Genomic DNA, 16011 nt, shown 5'->3' on the forward strand with positions numbered 1-16011 from the left:
TGTGTATTGGTGCAGCCACTATGGAGGACAATATGGAGATTACTCAAAAAACTAAAAATAGAGTTGCCATACAATCCATCAATCCCACACCTGGGCATATATCCAGACAAAACTCTAATTCAAAAACTTATATGCACCACTACGTTCATAGCAACACCATTCATGATAGCCAAGACAGGGAAACAACCTAAGTGTTCACTGACAGAGGAATGGATAAAGAAGATGTTTTACATATATATATATATATATATATGTATATATATTATACATATGGAATATTGCTGGAATATATATTATATATATATCTTTATGGAATGTTACTGAGCAATGGAATATTACTCAGCCATGAAAAAGAACAAAATAATATCATTTGCAGCAACATAGATGAACCTAGAGATGACCATACTAAGTGAAGTAAGAGTAAGAAAGACATCATTGATATCACTTTTATGTGGAATCTAAAATATGACACAAATGAACCTATCTACAAAATAGAAACAGTCTCATAGACATAGAGAACAAACTTTTATTTGTTGAGGGGGAGGGCCCTAAGGTAGGGGTTTGCATTGGGAGTTTGGAGTTAGCAGATGCAAACTATTGTATATAGAATGGATACACAGCACAGTCCTACTACAGAACACAGGGAACTATATTCAATATCCTGTCATAGAACATAATGGAAAAGTATAAAAATAGTGTATGTAAATATAAAAAATTAGATTAAAAATAAGATACAAGGATATTTTATAAAAATATGGGGAATATAGCACAGAGAATATAGCCAATATTTTTAATAACTTAAAATGTAGTATAATCTGTAAAAAATCAAATCACTGTTGTACATCTGAAATTTTAAAATATATATTTTTATGTCTTAATATTTTCAACTGAGGCATAGGCTCATAGTTGGTCTAACATTTGCAAGTCCTCACAGTAGTAGTCCAAGAATGAACCAAATAAAAAGTAATTCTTTTCCATTAAAAAATATCTTCATTATACAACTGTGCCTCATAATACAGAAGTCAAACATGAACATGAGACATTCAGAATTTTCAGTGAGGAAATTTTTATTAATTTTTGGTGAGTGATGGTGGATTAGAAAGGCAAAAATCATGAAATTTTAAGTTGTCTGTTATTTGAGTATTGGGAAAAGTAAGACCATAAAGCCAGTAATCATTAAAAAAATATTATTTTTTACTGATGAACATTTTATTTGAAAAACTATGTAACATATTCCCTGTGCTTTTCACACATTTTTTTTTATTCATGCAGAAACATCTGTTGACTAGAAAGACTATTGTTTCAGACTTTAAGGTAGTTTATCAAATTTTTTTTTAAATAAAGGAGTTTTATACATAAATGAGAGATATATAATTAACACAAAGAACAAACATATTCAGTCCTCGTTACTGCATTTCTCTGTATTGTTTTCTCTTTTCCCTGTAAACTTCTATCTTACTGAGAATGATGTTCCCCAGCATCTGTGCTGGGATGTTACCTGTCACTAAATATGAGTCATAGCGGCAGGGATGTTTTTCCTCCAACCCACTCCCAAACTGGTGAGTTTTATGGATCTTGTACCTGATGTTTGATTGCTTTTTTTTTTCTTCTATTATCTGATGATACGTTCTTAGAGAAGCACTCTGCTTTTCCTTTTTGTTTTAAATGAACCTTAAAACTCCAAATGTCTTCTAAGATATTTAAACACTTCTTTGGCCAGAATTAATCATATATTTTACATTGCTAGTTTTTAATATTACAGAATGTGAACTGACATATAAAAGAATTTTCTTCACAACTTCACAATTGATCCATGAAGAAAGACAATTAGGTTTCTAATTCTGTCTCCAAATAAACCTAATGTCTTTTCAAAATTAACGAGCGCCTTATGATACACTAGCTCTTGACTATTCCTGTGGCTACTTGGTCACTCCAGCTTGTCTTTTACTTCTAGCAGGAAGATAGTTACTTGACTGTACACTTTTAGTTCTTTAAGTTACTAACTAACCCTCTCCCTGTTCACCTCCATCCCATAAGCCCCATTTCCTGTTCCTTTCTTTCTTTTCTGCTCTTAAACTCTTCATCACCCTAGGTTCAGGAACAAACATCTTTGAGTAGGCAGACCATCTGGAGCTTCCGTTAAACATGGAAATGGAAACATAGGTCTTTTTACAGATGATCCAGCCCTTTTGCCTCTGGACTTGCATCTCGGCTTTGGCCTTGTTTCTGACCCCAATCTCCCACATCACAACTGACTTTAAGTGAGTCCCCATTATGTTCTTTACGTACCATGAACAACTGCTTTCACAGTGTTCACTGGCGAAAATATGCTACTTTCTGAATTTAAATTTGTTCACTATGGTTGCCCTTTCCCAATCCAAAGGCAGATCTTGCTCTGCAAACAACATGCCCTTTGATGAATCAGTTCTTCTCCACTGGAATACTTCCTGAGATGTGGTCTTCTTGGTCAGTGACCTAAGCAAAATTTACAGGGATCCCATATTTTTGGCACGATTTTAAAAGTTATATAAGGAATTGGGTTTCCCAGGTTGTGCTTATGGTAAGAATCTGTCTCTCAATGCAGGAAGCACAAGAGACTCAGGTTTGATCCCTGGGTCGGGGAGATCCTCTGGATTAGGAAATGGCAATCCACTCCAGTATTCTTGCCTGGAAAATCCTATGGACAGAGGAGCCTGGAAGGCTACAGTCCATGGGGTCACAAAAAGTTGGACACAACTGAGCACACAGCACACACACATAAGAAATTAAGAAGAGGTGGCAAGGATACACAGAAGAGCTATACAAAAGAGGTCTTAATGACCCAGATAAACATGATGGTGTGGACACTCACCTAGAGCCAGACATCACGTAGGGGGAAGTCAAGTGGGCCTTAGGAAGCATTACCAAGAATAAAGCTAGTGGAAGTGACAAAATTCCAGCTGAGCCATCTCAAATCCTAAAAGATGATGCTGTGAAAGTGCTGCCAGCAATATGCCATCAAATTTGGAAAACTCAGTAGTGGCCACAGGACTGGAAAAAGTCAGTTTTCATTCCAATGCCGAAGAAGGGCGACGTCAGAGAATGTTCATATTACAATGCAATTGTGTTCGTTTCACATGCTAGCAAAGTAATACTCAAAATCCTTTAAGGATTTTGAAGGCTAGGCTTTAGCAGTTCATAAACCAAGAACTTCCAGATGTGCAAGATGATTTAGAAAAGGTAGAGGAACCAGAGATCAAACTGCCAACATTTGCTGGATCACACAGAAAGCAAGGAAATTATGGAAAAACATTTATTTCTGCTTCACTGACTATGCTAAAGCCTTTATTGTGTGGACCACAACAAACTGTGAAAATTCTTAAAGAGATGGGAATACCAGACCACCTGATCTATCTCCTGAGAAACCTGTATGCAGGTCAAGAAGCAACATTTAAAAGCAGACATGCAACAATAGACTGCTTCAAAACTGGGAAAGGAATACATCAAAGCTGTATATTGCCACTTTGTCTATTTAACTTATATACAGAGTACATCTTGCAAAATGCAAAATGCCAGGATGGATGAATCACAAACTGGAATCTGCAGGGAAAAATATCAAGGACCTCAGATAAGTAGATAATGCCACTCTAATGGCAGAAAGTGAAGAGGAAATAAAGAGTCTCTTGATGAGGGTAAAAGAGGAGAGTGAAAAAGCAGGCTTAAAACTCAACATTCAAAATCTAAGATCATAGCATCAGATTACATCACTTCATGGCAAACAGAAGGGGAAAAAGTGGGAATGGTATCTGGTTTTATTTTCTTGGGCTCCAAAATTACTGTGGATAGTGACTGCAGCCACGAAATTAAAAGATGCTTGCTCTTTGGAAGAAAAGGTGTGACAAATCTAGACAGCATATTAACAAGCAGAGAAATCACTTTGCTGACAAGACAAATATCCATATAGTCAAAGCTATGGTTTTTCCAGTAGTCATGTATGGATGTGAGAGTTGGACCATAATGAAGGCTGAGTGCAAAAGAATTGATGCTTTTCAATTTTAGTGCTGAAGAAGACTCTTGAGAGTCCCTTGGACATCAAGGAGAACAAACTAGTCCATCCTAAAGAAAATCAACCCTGAATATTCACCGGAGGAACTGATGCTAAAGCCAAAACTCCAATACTTTGGCCATCTGATGTGAACAGCTGACTCAATGGAAAAGATCCTGATGCTGGGAAAGATTGAGGGCAGGTATAGAAGGGAGCAACAGAGGATGAGGTGGTTGGATGACATCACCAACCACCAACTCAGTGGACAAAGTTTGAGCAAACTCTGGGAGATGGTGAAGGACAGGTAAGCCTGGTGTGCTGCAGCTCATGGGGTCACAAAGAGTCAGACACGACTTTGTGAATGAATAACAACAACAACAAGGAATTACAGGGCTTCCATGAATTTTACAGTTAGTGTATATATTGAAATAACTGAACTTTTTCTCTTTTAATCCCTTAATTCCATGCAGTTTTTATTGCATTAAAAGTGGAATTGTGACATTAACTATTACCTCCATCTACATCTACTCCTGTGCAGAGATATTTAATACAATTTAAAAGTGTGAGCTCATCATTGAACTTTATATTCTGCCAGGATATGAATATTATCAGATGGTGTCCTAAGTTTCAAAATCCAATAACACCCCCATTTATGTGAACATAGGCAATTTTGTATTCTTTACACCAACTATATACTAGTTGGGTCCCATAATATTGAATTACAACAAGGGAAGAAAGCAGATAAAATTGTAAATAACAGCTGATACCAGATGGTGTTTACTTAAATAACACTGTCCTTAAACTCAGACAACGCTGAAACTATATCCTTGTCTCTTTAACTTCCAATTAAGTCACTCACCAGATCCCTGAGTAAGTACACTACTGTGTCTATATCACGAATCTCCAGCAAATAGGGGCACAAGTCACTTGCTATTTTTAAATTCAAGGGTTTTGTGTGAAGTCAATTAATTCTTGGAAATTACTTTCAGAAAATCAGCTTTTCTTCCCCTTCCTGCCTTATTTGAATACAGCAAGAGGACTCTGAATGAATGAGACTAAGGGCGTCCATGCAAGATGGAGAGATGCCGTTGATCTTGCTATTCCAAAACAAGTAGCTGGTCCTCCTTGAAATACTAACTCACCCCTTTCATTTTCTCCTGCTAGCATCCTCCTCATTGATAGCCCCTGAGGATTCCTTTTATTTACTTCCTAATCAAATGAAGCAGGACCTTCTTGTCCTTACTCCGCATGTCCTCTGCCTGCTTTTTTCTATGGAAAAACTTTAGCCCAAGACTAAGTTTAATCAGAAGTGAGACAATGCAGAAACAAAGGAAAACAGTCAAGAGAGACCAAATACTAATAACGTTGTCATTAAGCATAGCCCTTCAGTTCCTTCTCAAGGGCTATAGATAATATTGAGCTCTCTCTTATGAGCTGTCTTTTAGATGCTGAAACTCCCACTAGCCATGACGTAAGCTGCCACAATTCCAAGAATTGGCCTCAGGAAATGGGAACAAACCAAACACAGAACTGAAGATGAACTGTACCTAAAATAATCAAGATGATGCTGGTCAGGCCACCAATGACCAATTTCAAGTCAACTGTCAAGAGTGGACTACTCTTTCTACGTGTAGACTCCTCCCTCAGGCTATAAAAGCTCTTGTCCTCTGATTGTCAGGGCAGGAGTTGACTTTTGGAGCAGCATCCAAAATAAAGCAAACTTTCCTTTCCATCAGCTTTGCCTCTTTATTGGTTTTTTTGAGTGGCAAGCAGCTGGACTCCAGTTTTGGTTGCACTTGGGCATTCTTCAGGTTCTAAATTTCTGGTCCAAATCAAATTTCAAAAGAACAGCATGGGTATGGACTGCTGGAATGATGTCTTCTTCCGTCTGCTTCACTGATGAGCTGGAATTTCAAGGCTTTAAGTATTGAAATTTAATTTCAGCTACCTGAGAGTGCTAGCATCAGCAGGAAAGACAGCATGCCCTGTGGCATCTGTAATTACTCTCGGATTTGAATATACTCTCCGATACAGATTTGCAGGCTTTATTAATAAAGGCTGTTATGCTGCTGCTTCTCTTTTTCGCACTGAGTTGAGAAAAGAGAGGCAGGAGGGAAGGACCAGGAATTTTTTTTTCCTATTGGAGAGTCACAAACTTTTTGAAATGGACATCTGTGCTACTTCTTTCCTAGAGTTGTTTATCAAATAATACACTGGGTAGAGGATATTTTGATTCTTCAAAATAAGCTGAATGAATCAAAGTTTTTCCACCTTTCGTGAGTTCCTTATTAGGCTGAGAGTTCTTTGAGCCACTATGTCATATTCAGATATCCACCCCCCGCCCTCACCACTTTACATCTAGCATAGAGGAGACAATAACTGCAGAACACGTATTTCACATTCTTCTAGATGCTTTCCCACAAAATCTGTATTTCTCACTACTTAAATCTATTTAAATTTCAAATTTGTTTAAAACTAGTACCTGTTACTTCTGGTGTTCATAAGGGAACTGGTAAACATATCAAAATCTAAGCCTGCTTTTGGAAGCACCAATTCATATTGATTTCTACTGACAAATTAGAGGCCAAACAAAGTCCTAAGGTATAAGTTCCATTCTCAATAGAAAACTACAAAACTACATTCAGTTCTGAAAGCTTAATTTGAGTTCTGGTATTGATTAGAGGCATCTTTGCTTATTACTTAAATTAGCTTAGGCTTCTGTAAACATTTAAATTCCCAGTTCCTCCCTACAGAGTATGAGGCAGAGCCCAGAAAACTGTGTTTCTTAACTAGTTCCCCCATGAGTGCTATAATCAGAAAATTTTGGTAACTACTGAATTAGAGAGTTCGCCAAGTTGCAGAATAGTTCTTGATGACTATGTGGAATTCATCTTTTTAAGAACTAACAAAAAGCAGGGTTTGGGATTTTCTTTTACAGAAAACCCAGAATAAAGTTGCACTTTTTTTACTTATGTTTTTAAAAAAACAGGGTAATTTCAGGGGAGAGACAAAATAGACTATTACCAGCATTTTTTTCTTCTCCCAAAGAAGAAAGCTTCCATGGTGTAAATTCAGGTTTACTTAAAAACCATGATATTATGACTAATACATTGGTTGAGAAAACCAACTTTCATTTCTACTTTTTCCATAGAAGTATTCTTTCTGAAATTTATTATTATTTTATTTTGGCTTCTAACCTTCAAAATTAAATACAGAAAGTGTCTGTCAAATTTTGCAATTTTCCTGCTAAAATTTGCAGTAAAACAGCTCCAAGAGTATAAAAACAAATGTCACTTTCATGAGAGCAAAGGAACATTTGACTTTTAAATGAAAGTGGAATCTGAATCCATGTTGGAAAGAAATACAAAATTAAATGTTAGAAAATATTGTAGACTAGAAAGAAAAAATATTGATAAGAATGTAGGGATTGTACTGAGACAAGTATTATCACATGTTCAACAGCAAAAGATTTAATGTAGAATTTTGTTCAAAAATAGAATACTAAAGTAAATTCTTAAGAAAGCTCAGAGAAGATAAATGAGAAAGTGACATTTCAATGAAGAGAACAAGGCATCTCTTTTTCTGCAAGTAACTTTTGTTGTGTATGTACACACACACACACATATATATACACATGGCACATTCATGCATATGTTTAGGTACTCCTATACATATACATAATTTTTCCTTGTCATTGCTTTCCCGACATTAATTCTGTTTCTAGATCTACATTAGAATTCCACATCCATAGCCCCCAAAATTGATTAGAGGAAGTAGTGGGTAAAAATAGAAAATGAGATAGATAACTTTGTAAATATTTCCTTTGAAATGTGCATATATAAAACATTTCACAGGCATATGTTTTGCCATGAAACATTCATTTAATATATTTACTTGAATGAAAGTTTAGGTTGAATTTATACCTGTAAGAAATGAATTTATTTAAGACCTTTTCCCCTAATGGCAAGTAACCACAGAAAACAAGACACAAATAATACTAAGAATCAAGAGAAAATGGTTTATTCAACTTCAGAAAAGTTAATTGCTGAGCTGTGTAGAACCTCTTGAAAGAAGAAAAAGAACACTTCTATAAATATATGAACCTATACTTAATTTCCTAGTATTAATAGTAATACCAACACAAAACACAACTACTTGGAGATATATATATATACACACATATACTTTGGCGTGTGTGTGTAAGATGCCTGTATTTCCAAGTGCTAAAAGAACACATGCAATCCATTTTCTCATTTATTTTATAAAATTCCCTTCTCTGTAGGAATGGAGATGTTTATGCCCTGTACTTCCTTCTTATACATAAGGTATTATTTTATTATGATAGTAACTGCAGTATTCTTACGTTTATTGGTTTATTGGTGCTAGTTGCTTCCTTTGGTAATAAATAGTGAACTTATTAAGGCTTTTCTTCAATGTACCAATCTGTAATATTAAAAACAGAACAGCTAAATCTAACTTTAAAACTACCAGTTATATTGCCTGAGTTTAGCCAACTGTCATGTTTATATGTATATTACAAACTCTAAAGCAGTCACTAAAATAAAAAAAAGTTATGGCAAATAAGTCAACATATGAAACACAATGGAATCACTAACAAAATTCAATTAATTCAAAAGAAGGCTGAAAACAGGAAAAAAATGAAAGAAAAGATGAGACACATAGCAAATAAATAACAAGATGAGATTTAAACCCAATCACTTCAATACTCATATCAAATACAAATGGTCTAAATGCTCCAGTTAAAAGCAGAGATAGTTGAATTGGAAAAAAGGAAACAACTCTATGCTGGACAGAATAAAATGCATTTTAAATATAAAGCAGAAATAGTTAATAGCAAAAGGATGAAGAAAAACATATACCAATGCAGTACTAATCAAAAGGAAGCTAGAGTACCTCTAAGGATAGAAGCAAAGTAGGTTTCAAAGCAGAAATACCATGGGGAATTAAGAAGGCCCTATTCTAATGATAAAGTTATTTGATTAAAAACACATCACAACCCTAATTATTCATATATTTTTTTAACAGACTTTCAAAATACATAAAGTAAATACTACTATAACTGCCAGGAGAAATAGAGAAATCAACAATTAGGGTTGGAGATTTCCACATTACTGTCTCTGTTACTAATAGTACAAGTAGATAGAAAATCAGTAAGGATATAGGAAACCTGAAGAACACTATCAAATTACTTGGCTAACTTGACACCAAAATTTTATGTACATTTCAGACTGAGATAATGAAATAAAATGAATACACATATGTCCAATATATCAATTAATGAAATTAAAAAATTATTCACATATAATCATTAAATCATATGCTTAATATAAATGGAGACATGAAGTACTTCACCAGCACAATGGTTTACACCTCTTCCCTAAATTGAACTATATAAGGATTTTAATATTACAGATATATGCTTTTCAGTGAATATTGCATGGATTATAGATGAGAATACTTACCTTAAAAATAATTTTAAGAACTGTATAATTTATGAAAAATTTCACCTTACGGAATATATTTTCACTCTTTACACATAAAAATGCCTACTGTAAAAGGTGAAAACAGGAATTGAAAGAGTTATTTGCTATAAATTATAGCAGATATTTGTCTACACATAAAAAATTTGAATATATTTTACAAAATATTCAATATTCATTCAATTGAAGATGCCTCTGATTATAAAACATGCCATTATTTTATTTTCTTCTAGAAAATAGTAAGCTTCCAATTAAATTGTGATATTGAGTTACACTAATTTCTGAGATGTTAAAGCTCAAAATATGTGTGTGGTCTGAGATGTTAAGTGAATGTGTCCATCCTGAGATGCTAAATGGGCATGTTCTGAGATACTAAAAGGTAAGTAATTGTGGTTTTTGTAATCTAAAACTAAAAACACATCTCCCCTAAAATGAATTTCCTGTTAACTGATTTCAGACTTTGTAGACCCATTGAAATAGCCAACCTGGTCTTAGTATTTCTGGGAAAATTAAATTCTCTACGTATCCGAAATGCAGTACTTGGATGCAATCTCAAAAATGACAGAATGATCTCTGTTCGTTTTCAAGGTAAACCATTCAATATCACGGTAATTCAAGTCTATGCCCCGACCAGTAACACTGAAGAAGCTGAAGTTGAACATTTCTATGAAGACCTACAAGACCTTCTAGAACTAACACCCAAAAAAGATGTCCTTTTCATTACAGGGGACTGGAATGCAAAAATAGGAAGTCAAGAAACACCTAGAATAACAGGCAAATTTGGCCTTGGAGTACAGAATGAAGCAGGGCAAAGGCTAATAGAGTTTTGCCAACAGAACGCACTGGTCATAGCAAACACCCTCTTCCAACAACACAAGAGAAGACTCTACACATGGACATCACCAGAAGGTCAACACCGAAATAAGATTGATTATATTCTTTGCAGCCAAAGATGGAGAATCTCTATACAGTCAGCAAAAACAAGACTGGGAACTGACTGTGCCTCAGATCATGAACTCCTTATGCCAAATACAGACTGAAATTGAAGAAAGTGGAGAATACCACTAGACCATTCAAGTATGACCTAAATCAAATCCCTTATGACTATACAGTAGAAGTGAGAAATAGATTTAAAGGACTAGATCTGATAGACAGAATACCTGATGAACTATGAATGGAAGTTTGTGACATTATACAGGAGACAGGAATCAAGACCATCCCCAAGAAAAAGAAATGCAAAAAAGCAAAATGGCTGTCTGAGGAGGCTGTACAAATAGCTGTGAGAGACAGGAAGCGAAAAGCAAAGGAGAAAAGGAAAGATATACCCATTTGAATGCAGAGTTCCAAAGAATAACAAGGAGAGATAAGAAAGCCTTCCTCAGCGATCAATGCAAAGAAATAGAGGAAAACAATAGAATGGGAAAGACTAGCGATCTTTTCAAGAAAATTAGAGATACCAAGGGAACATTTCATGCAAAGATGGGCCCCATAAAGGACAGAAATAGTAGGGACCTAACAGAAGCAGAAGATATTAAGAGGCAGCAGGAATGCACAGAAGAACTGTACAAAAACGATCTTCATGACCCAGATAATCACAATGGTGTGATCAATCACCTAGAGCCAGACATCCTGGAACGTGAAGTCAAGTGGGCCTTAGAAAGCATCACTATGAACAAAGCTAGTGGAGGTGATGGAGTTCCAGTTGAGCTATTTCAAATCCTGAAAGATGATGCTGTGAAAGTGCTGCACTCAATATGCCAGCAAACCTGGAAAACTCAGCAGTGGCCACAGGACTGGAAAAGGTCAGTTTTCATTCCAATCCCAAAGAAAGGCAATGCCAAACAATGCTCAAACTACTGCACAATTGCACTCATCTCACACGCTAATAAAGTAATGCTCAAAATTCTCCACGCCAGGCTTCAGCAATATGTGAACTGTGAACTTCCAGATATTCAAGCTGGTTTTAGAAAAGGCAGAGGAACCAGAGATCAAATTGCCAACATCCGGTGGATCATCGAAAAAGAAAGAGAGCGCCAGAAAAACATCTATTTCTGCTTCATTGACTATGCCAAATCCTTTGACTGTGTGGATCACAATAAACTGTGGAACATTCTGAAAGAGATGGGAATACCAGACCACCTGACCTGCCTCTTGAGAAACCTGTATACAGGTCAGGAAGCAACAGTTAGAACTGGACATGGAGCAACAGATTGGTTCCAAACAGGAAAAGGAGTACGTCAAGGCTGTATATTGTCACTTTGCTTATTTAACTTATATGCAGAGTACATCATGAGAAACGCTGGGCTGGAGGAAGCACAAGCTGGAATCAAGATTGCCGGGAGAAATATCAATAACCTCAGATATGCAGATGACACCACCCTTATGGCAGAAAGTGAAGAAGAACTAAAGAGCCTCTTGATGAAAGTGAAAGAGGAGGCTGAAAAAGTTGGCTTAATTCTCAACATTCAGAAAACTAAGATCATGGCATCCAGTCCCATCACTTCATGGCAGATAGATGGGGAAACAGTGGAAACAGTGGCTGACTTTATTTTTCTGGGCTCCAAAATCACTGCAGATGGTGATTGCAGCCATGAAATTAAAAGACGCTTACTCCTTGGAAGGAAAGTTATGACCAACCTAAATAGCATATTAAAAAGCAAAGACATTACTTTGCCAACAAAGGTCCGTCTAGTCAAGGCTATGGTTTTTCCAGTAGTCATGTATGGATGTGAGAGTTGGATCATAAAGAAAGCTGAGCACTGAAGAATTGATGCTTCTGAAGTGTGGTGCTGGAGAAGACTCTTGAGAGTCCCTTGGACTGCAAGGAGATCCAACCAGCCCATCCTAAAGGAGATCAGTCCTGGGTGTTCATTGGAAGGACTGATGTTGAAGCTGAAACTCCAATACTTTGGCTACCTGATGGGAAGAGTTGACTCATTGGAAAAGACCCTGATGCTGGGTAGGATTGGGGGCAGGAGGAGAAGGGGATGACAGAAGATGAGATGGCCTGATGGCATCACCGACTCGATGGACATGGGTTTGGGTGGACTCAGGGAGTTGGTGATGGACAGGGAGGCGTGGCGTGCTGTGGTTCATTCAGTCACAAAGAGTTGGACACGACTGAGCGACTGAACTGAACCTTGGATATATGAAGAAAGAAAGATATTCCCAACCTTTCTATTGGTGAATAACAAACAACAGTAAGGAAATAAAGGTGTTACAGAAAATGGAAGAATCATTATTAACCCAAAAATGCTGAACATGATTGAAAGTGTATTATATTTCCCCCCACATCACATCATTTCTACTGAGGTCTTCAGAAAGCTATATTTCTTTGCACAAAAACTCTAAGCAACAAATTCAATTTCATTAATCTAAGGCCACATTTTAACATCTGATCCAATTAATTATTGATAGTTTCCTTGAGTACTTTCATTCCCCAAAGTCCCAAAGACATTCAGACCATCAAACGCTATGAATAGATGTTCAACACAGTAAGAACTTTTTGAACAATAGTTAGAGATTTGATGGTGTAGAAGTTTAGGTGCACAAATATATGTTATTATAATATTAAAACATTTTACAGCTCAAAAAATTAAATCTATGAATTAAAACACTATCAAAGAAACTGAATGAGAATCAATGAATTAGTATAGTAATCAAATCTGTTCACTTCTAATTATAATTCTACAATCCCTAATTATCAAAATAACCAAGGAAATTAAAAATGTTAAACAATTTGCTCCTCCACTTCTGCATGTCGTAAATCACCAGAATGACTTACCTTATCTTTTCTTTGTTTTTCATCCTGGTATACTGTCCAGTGTTCTCCATCATTGCTGTAAGCTAGTTTGTAGGAGCCTACAAACTGCACATGACCAAAATCTTTAGCTCCTTGTGTGATAATGCCAGTTACTTTGGTAGGGACTAGAAGATCCACCTACAAAAAGAAAAGACATCATTTAAATGCCACAATAGAGTGTATCATAAATTTATAATTCTTTTGAACTCAGGAGATTAAGAAACATAAATACTAAAGCCAAAAATCCACTTGATTATTTGTATTTTGAAATAGATGAGTGAGTCTATTATTGGCTTGTAATTTTGATTATGCCAGTGGGTAAAACTAGTTTAAAATTTGAACAACTACTCTGAGCAGTCATTTCATTCTACCAGTTAATTTTAAATTGATTCATCTAGCATGTGGTTTTTGTGTAACTGAGATAGTACAGAACTGGCAATGCTGACCTTCTTGAGACTGATCATTTTCTCCCAGAGTTTGTTCTTATAATTCAACTATCTGACTTTACTGGTCACTTCAGTAATAATAAAAATAAAATTGTAATTGTGATCACATCACAAAATATTTGATGTTTCATAATTAAACTTATAAAAAAATCAACTCCATTTCCATGAATTTTAATCAGTTCAGTAATGAATAACTAAATAATAGCAATCATGTGAAATGCCAAGCTGGATGAATCACAAGCTGGAATCAAGATTGCCAGGAGAAATATCAGCATCCTCATAACGCAGATATCACTCTAATGGTAGAAAGTGAAGAGGAACTAGAGTCACTTGGTGAGGGTGAAAAGAGGAGAGTGAAAAAGCTGGCTTAAAAGTCAATATTCAAAAAACTTAAGATCATGGCATCCGGTCCTATCACTTCATGGCAAATAGAAGGGGAAAAAGTAGAAGCAGTGACAGATTTTACTTCCTTGGATTCCAAAACCACTACAGATGGTGACTGCAGACATGAAATTAAAAGACATTTGCTCCTTGGAAGGAAAGCTATGACAAACCTAGGCAGCATATTAAAAAGCAGAGAAATCACAGCCAAAGGCCCACATAGTCAAAGCTAATGGTTTTTCCAGTAGTCATGTACAAATGTGAGAGTTGGTCCATAGAGAAGGCTGAGTGCTCAAGAATTGATGTTTTTGAATTGTGGTGCAGAGAAGACTCTTGAGAGTCCCTTGGACTGTGAGGGGATCAAACCAGGAAATCCTGAAGGAAATCAACCCTGAATATTCATTGGAAGGACTGTTTCTAATGCTGAAGCTCCAATACTGGAAAAGACCATGATGCTGGGGAAGATTGAAGGCAAAAGGAGAAGAGGGTGGCAGAGTATGAGATGGTTGGATGGCATCACTGACTCAATAGATGTGAATTTGATCAAACTTCAGGAGACAGGGTACGACAGAAGAGCCTGGAGTGCTACAGCTCATGGAGCTGTAAAGGGTTGGACATAACTTAGTAACTAAGCGAAAACAACAAATAGCAATCACTGTCCACCGAAAATCATCTTTTAGAAAATTACAATCCTGAGACTGTTGAGGAAGTCAAGTGTTCTTCAAAAATGAGAAAGAATTAAAATAAGCATCGATGGCATGTGGGATCTGTACTCATAATGTGCTCACTGTTGCAAAATATTTATTAAAGGGCATAAGACTCATTGTGACTTAGTAAACATTAAATTCTTCAAACGCAACACTGAAATGCAAAAGATAGGGGTGATTTTCATCAAAGAAGACTACAGAACATTGAATAGTTTTCCCCCTTTTTGTTCTCTACTTCATGCATCTTTTCTTATATCTGATGGTGCTAATTAACAGAAAAATTATAGGAAACTTTGTTTTCCATGTGGACAATTCTTATAAGACCTTTACCATTTGTTGTCTTAATGTTCTTTGATCTATAGCTTCCTGTCTTCCTACAATAGCTACTACTTCTTCCTGCTTCCTATGACTAAGTGCCCTGGTACATCCTTGATCTTATCTTCTTCAGCTGTCATCATTCCACATGTGACCTTAGTGGTTTTCAACCACTATGACCTCCTGCTTCTATTTTCAGTTTCTCCATCCTGAGAGATGTACAGAGCCAGAAATAGACAGTCATGGGTCAGACAGAGGCCATGGCTAAGAAGAGGCGACTAAGGAGAATATTTAGTGACACAGATGCTCGCCAAGAAGGATATGAAAAAGTTCCCAGTATTTCCTAGTATAGGAATATATTTCTAAAAATTCACAAGGGCTTTTTGCCCACTTTTTGGAACATTCATTAATGACATCAGGCTCAAACTGCACAATGGATTAAGACAGAAAGCCACCTTAACGCTGCCTTAAAATATTCTAGCAAGTTTATAAAAAATTATAAAATATTTGTTGTTGCTGTTTTCCAAATAATATATTATGTCACCTAAAACATCTTGTGTGTCCTGCAGCAAAGAAGGATGGCAAAATTATGATATACTGGGAAGGAAAACTGTTGCTGCCTCATGCTATGCTAAATGCTTTGTGGTATGTCTTCAGTGACTCCTCTTAACACTCTTGTATGGTAGGGTATCATCTCTACTTTAGAGAGAACAGATGCCTATGGAGATAACACGACATGACATGTGATCTAAAGATCAGCGGTCAGTAAAGGGAGGACCCCAGATTCAAATCTGCCTGTCTGAGTCTAAGTTCTACCACACGCATGGATTCTCAT

At 36.2% G+C, this 16011-nt stretch overlaps 1 protein-coding gene across 24 annotated transcripts in view; it reads right to left on the minus strand.

Moving 5' to 3' along the window:
* EDIL3 (EGF like and discoidin domains 3) overlaps positions 1-16011 on the minus strand; it is a 1139470-nt gene that overhangs the window by 77906 nt on the left and 1045553 nt on the right. For all 24 annotated transcript variants that reach the window (XR_014057550.1, XR_014057552.1, XR_014057551.1 and 21 more), the window contains one exon: positions 13310-13465. Coding sequence is in view for 18 of the 24 variants with exons in the window: in XM_081503905.1 (XP_081360031.1) it covers positions 13310-13465 (156 nt within the window). In the remaining 6 variants the exon portion in view is untranslated. The remainder of the gene's footprint in view (positions 1-13309; positions 13466-16011) is intronic.

The sequence above is a fragment of the Giraffa tippelskirchi genome, chromosome 6 (assembly GCF_054371585.1).
Source record: "Giraffa tippelskirchi isolate mGirTip1 chromosome 6, T2T-mGirTip1v1.2.pri, whole genome shotgun sequence".
Lineage (NCBI taxonomy): Eukaryota > Metazoa > Chordata > Mammalia > Artiodactyla > Giraffidae > Giraffa > Giraffa tippelskirchi.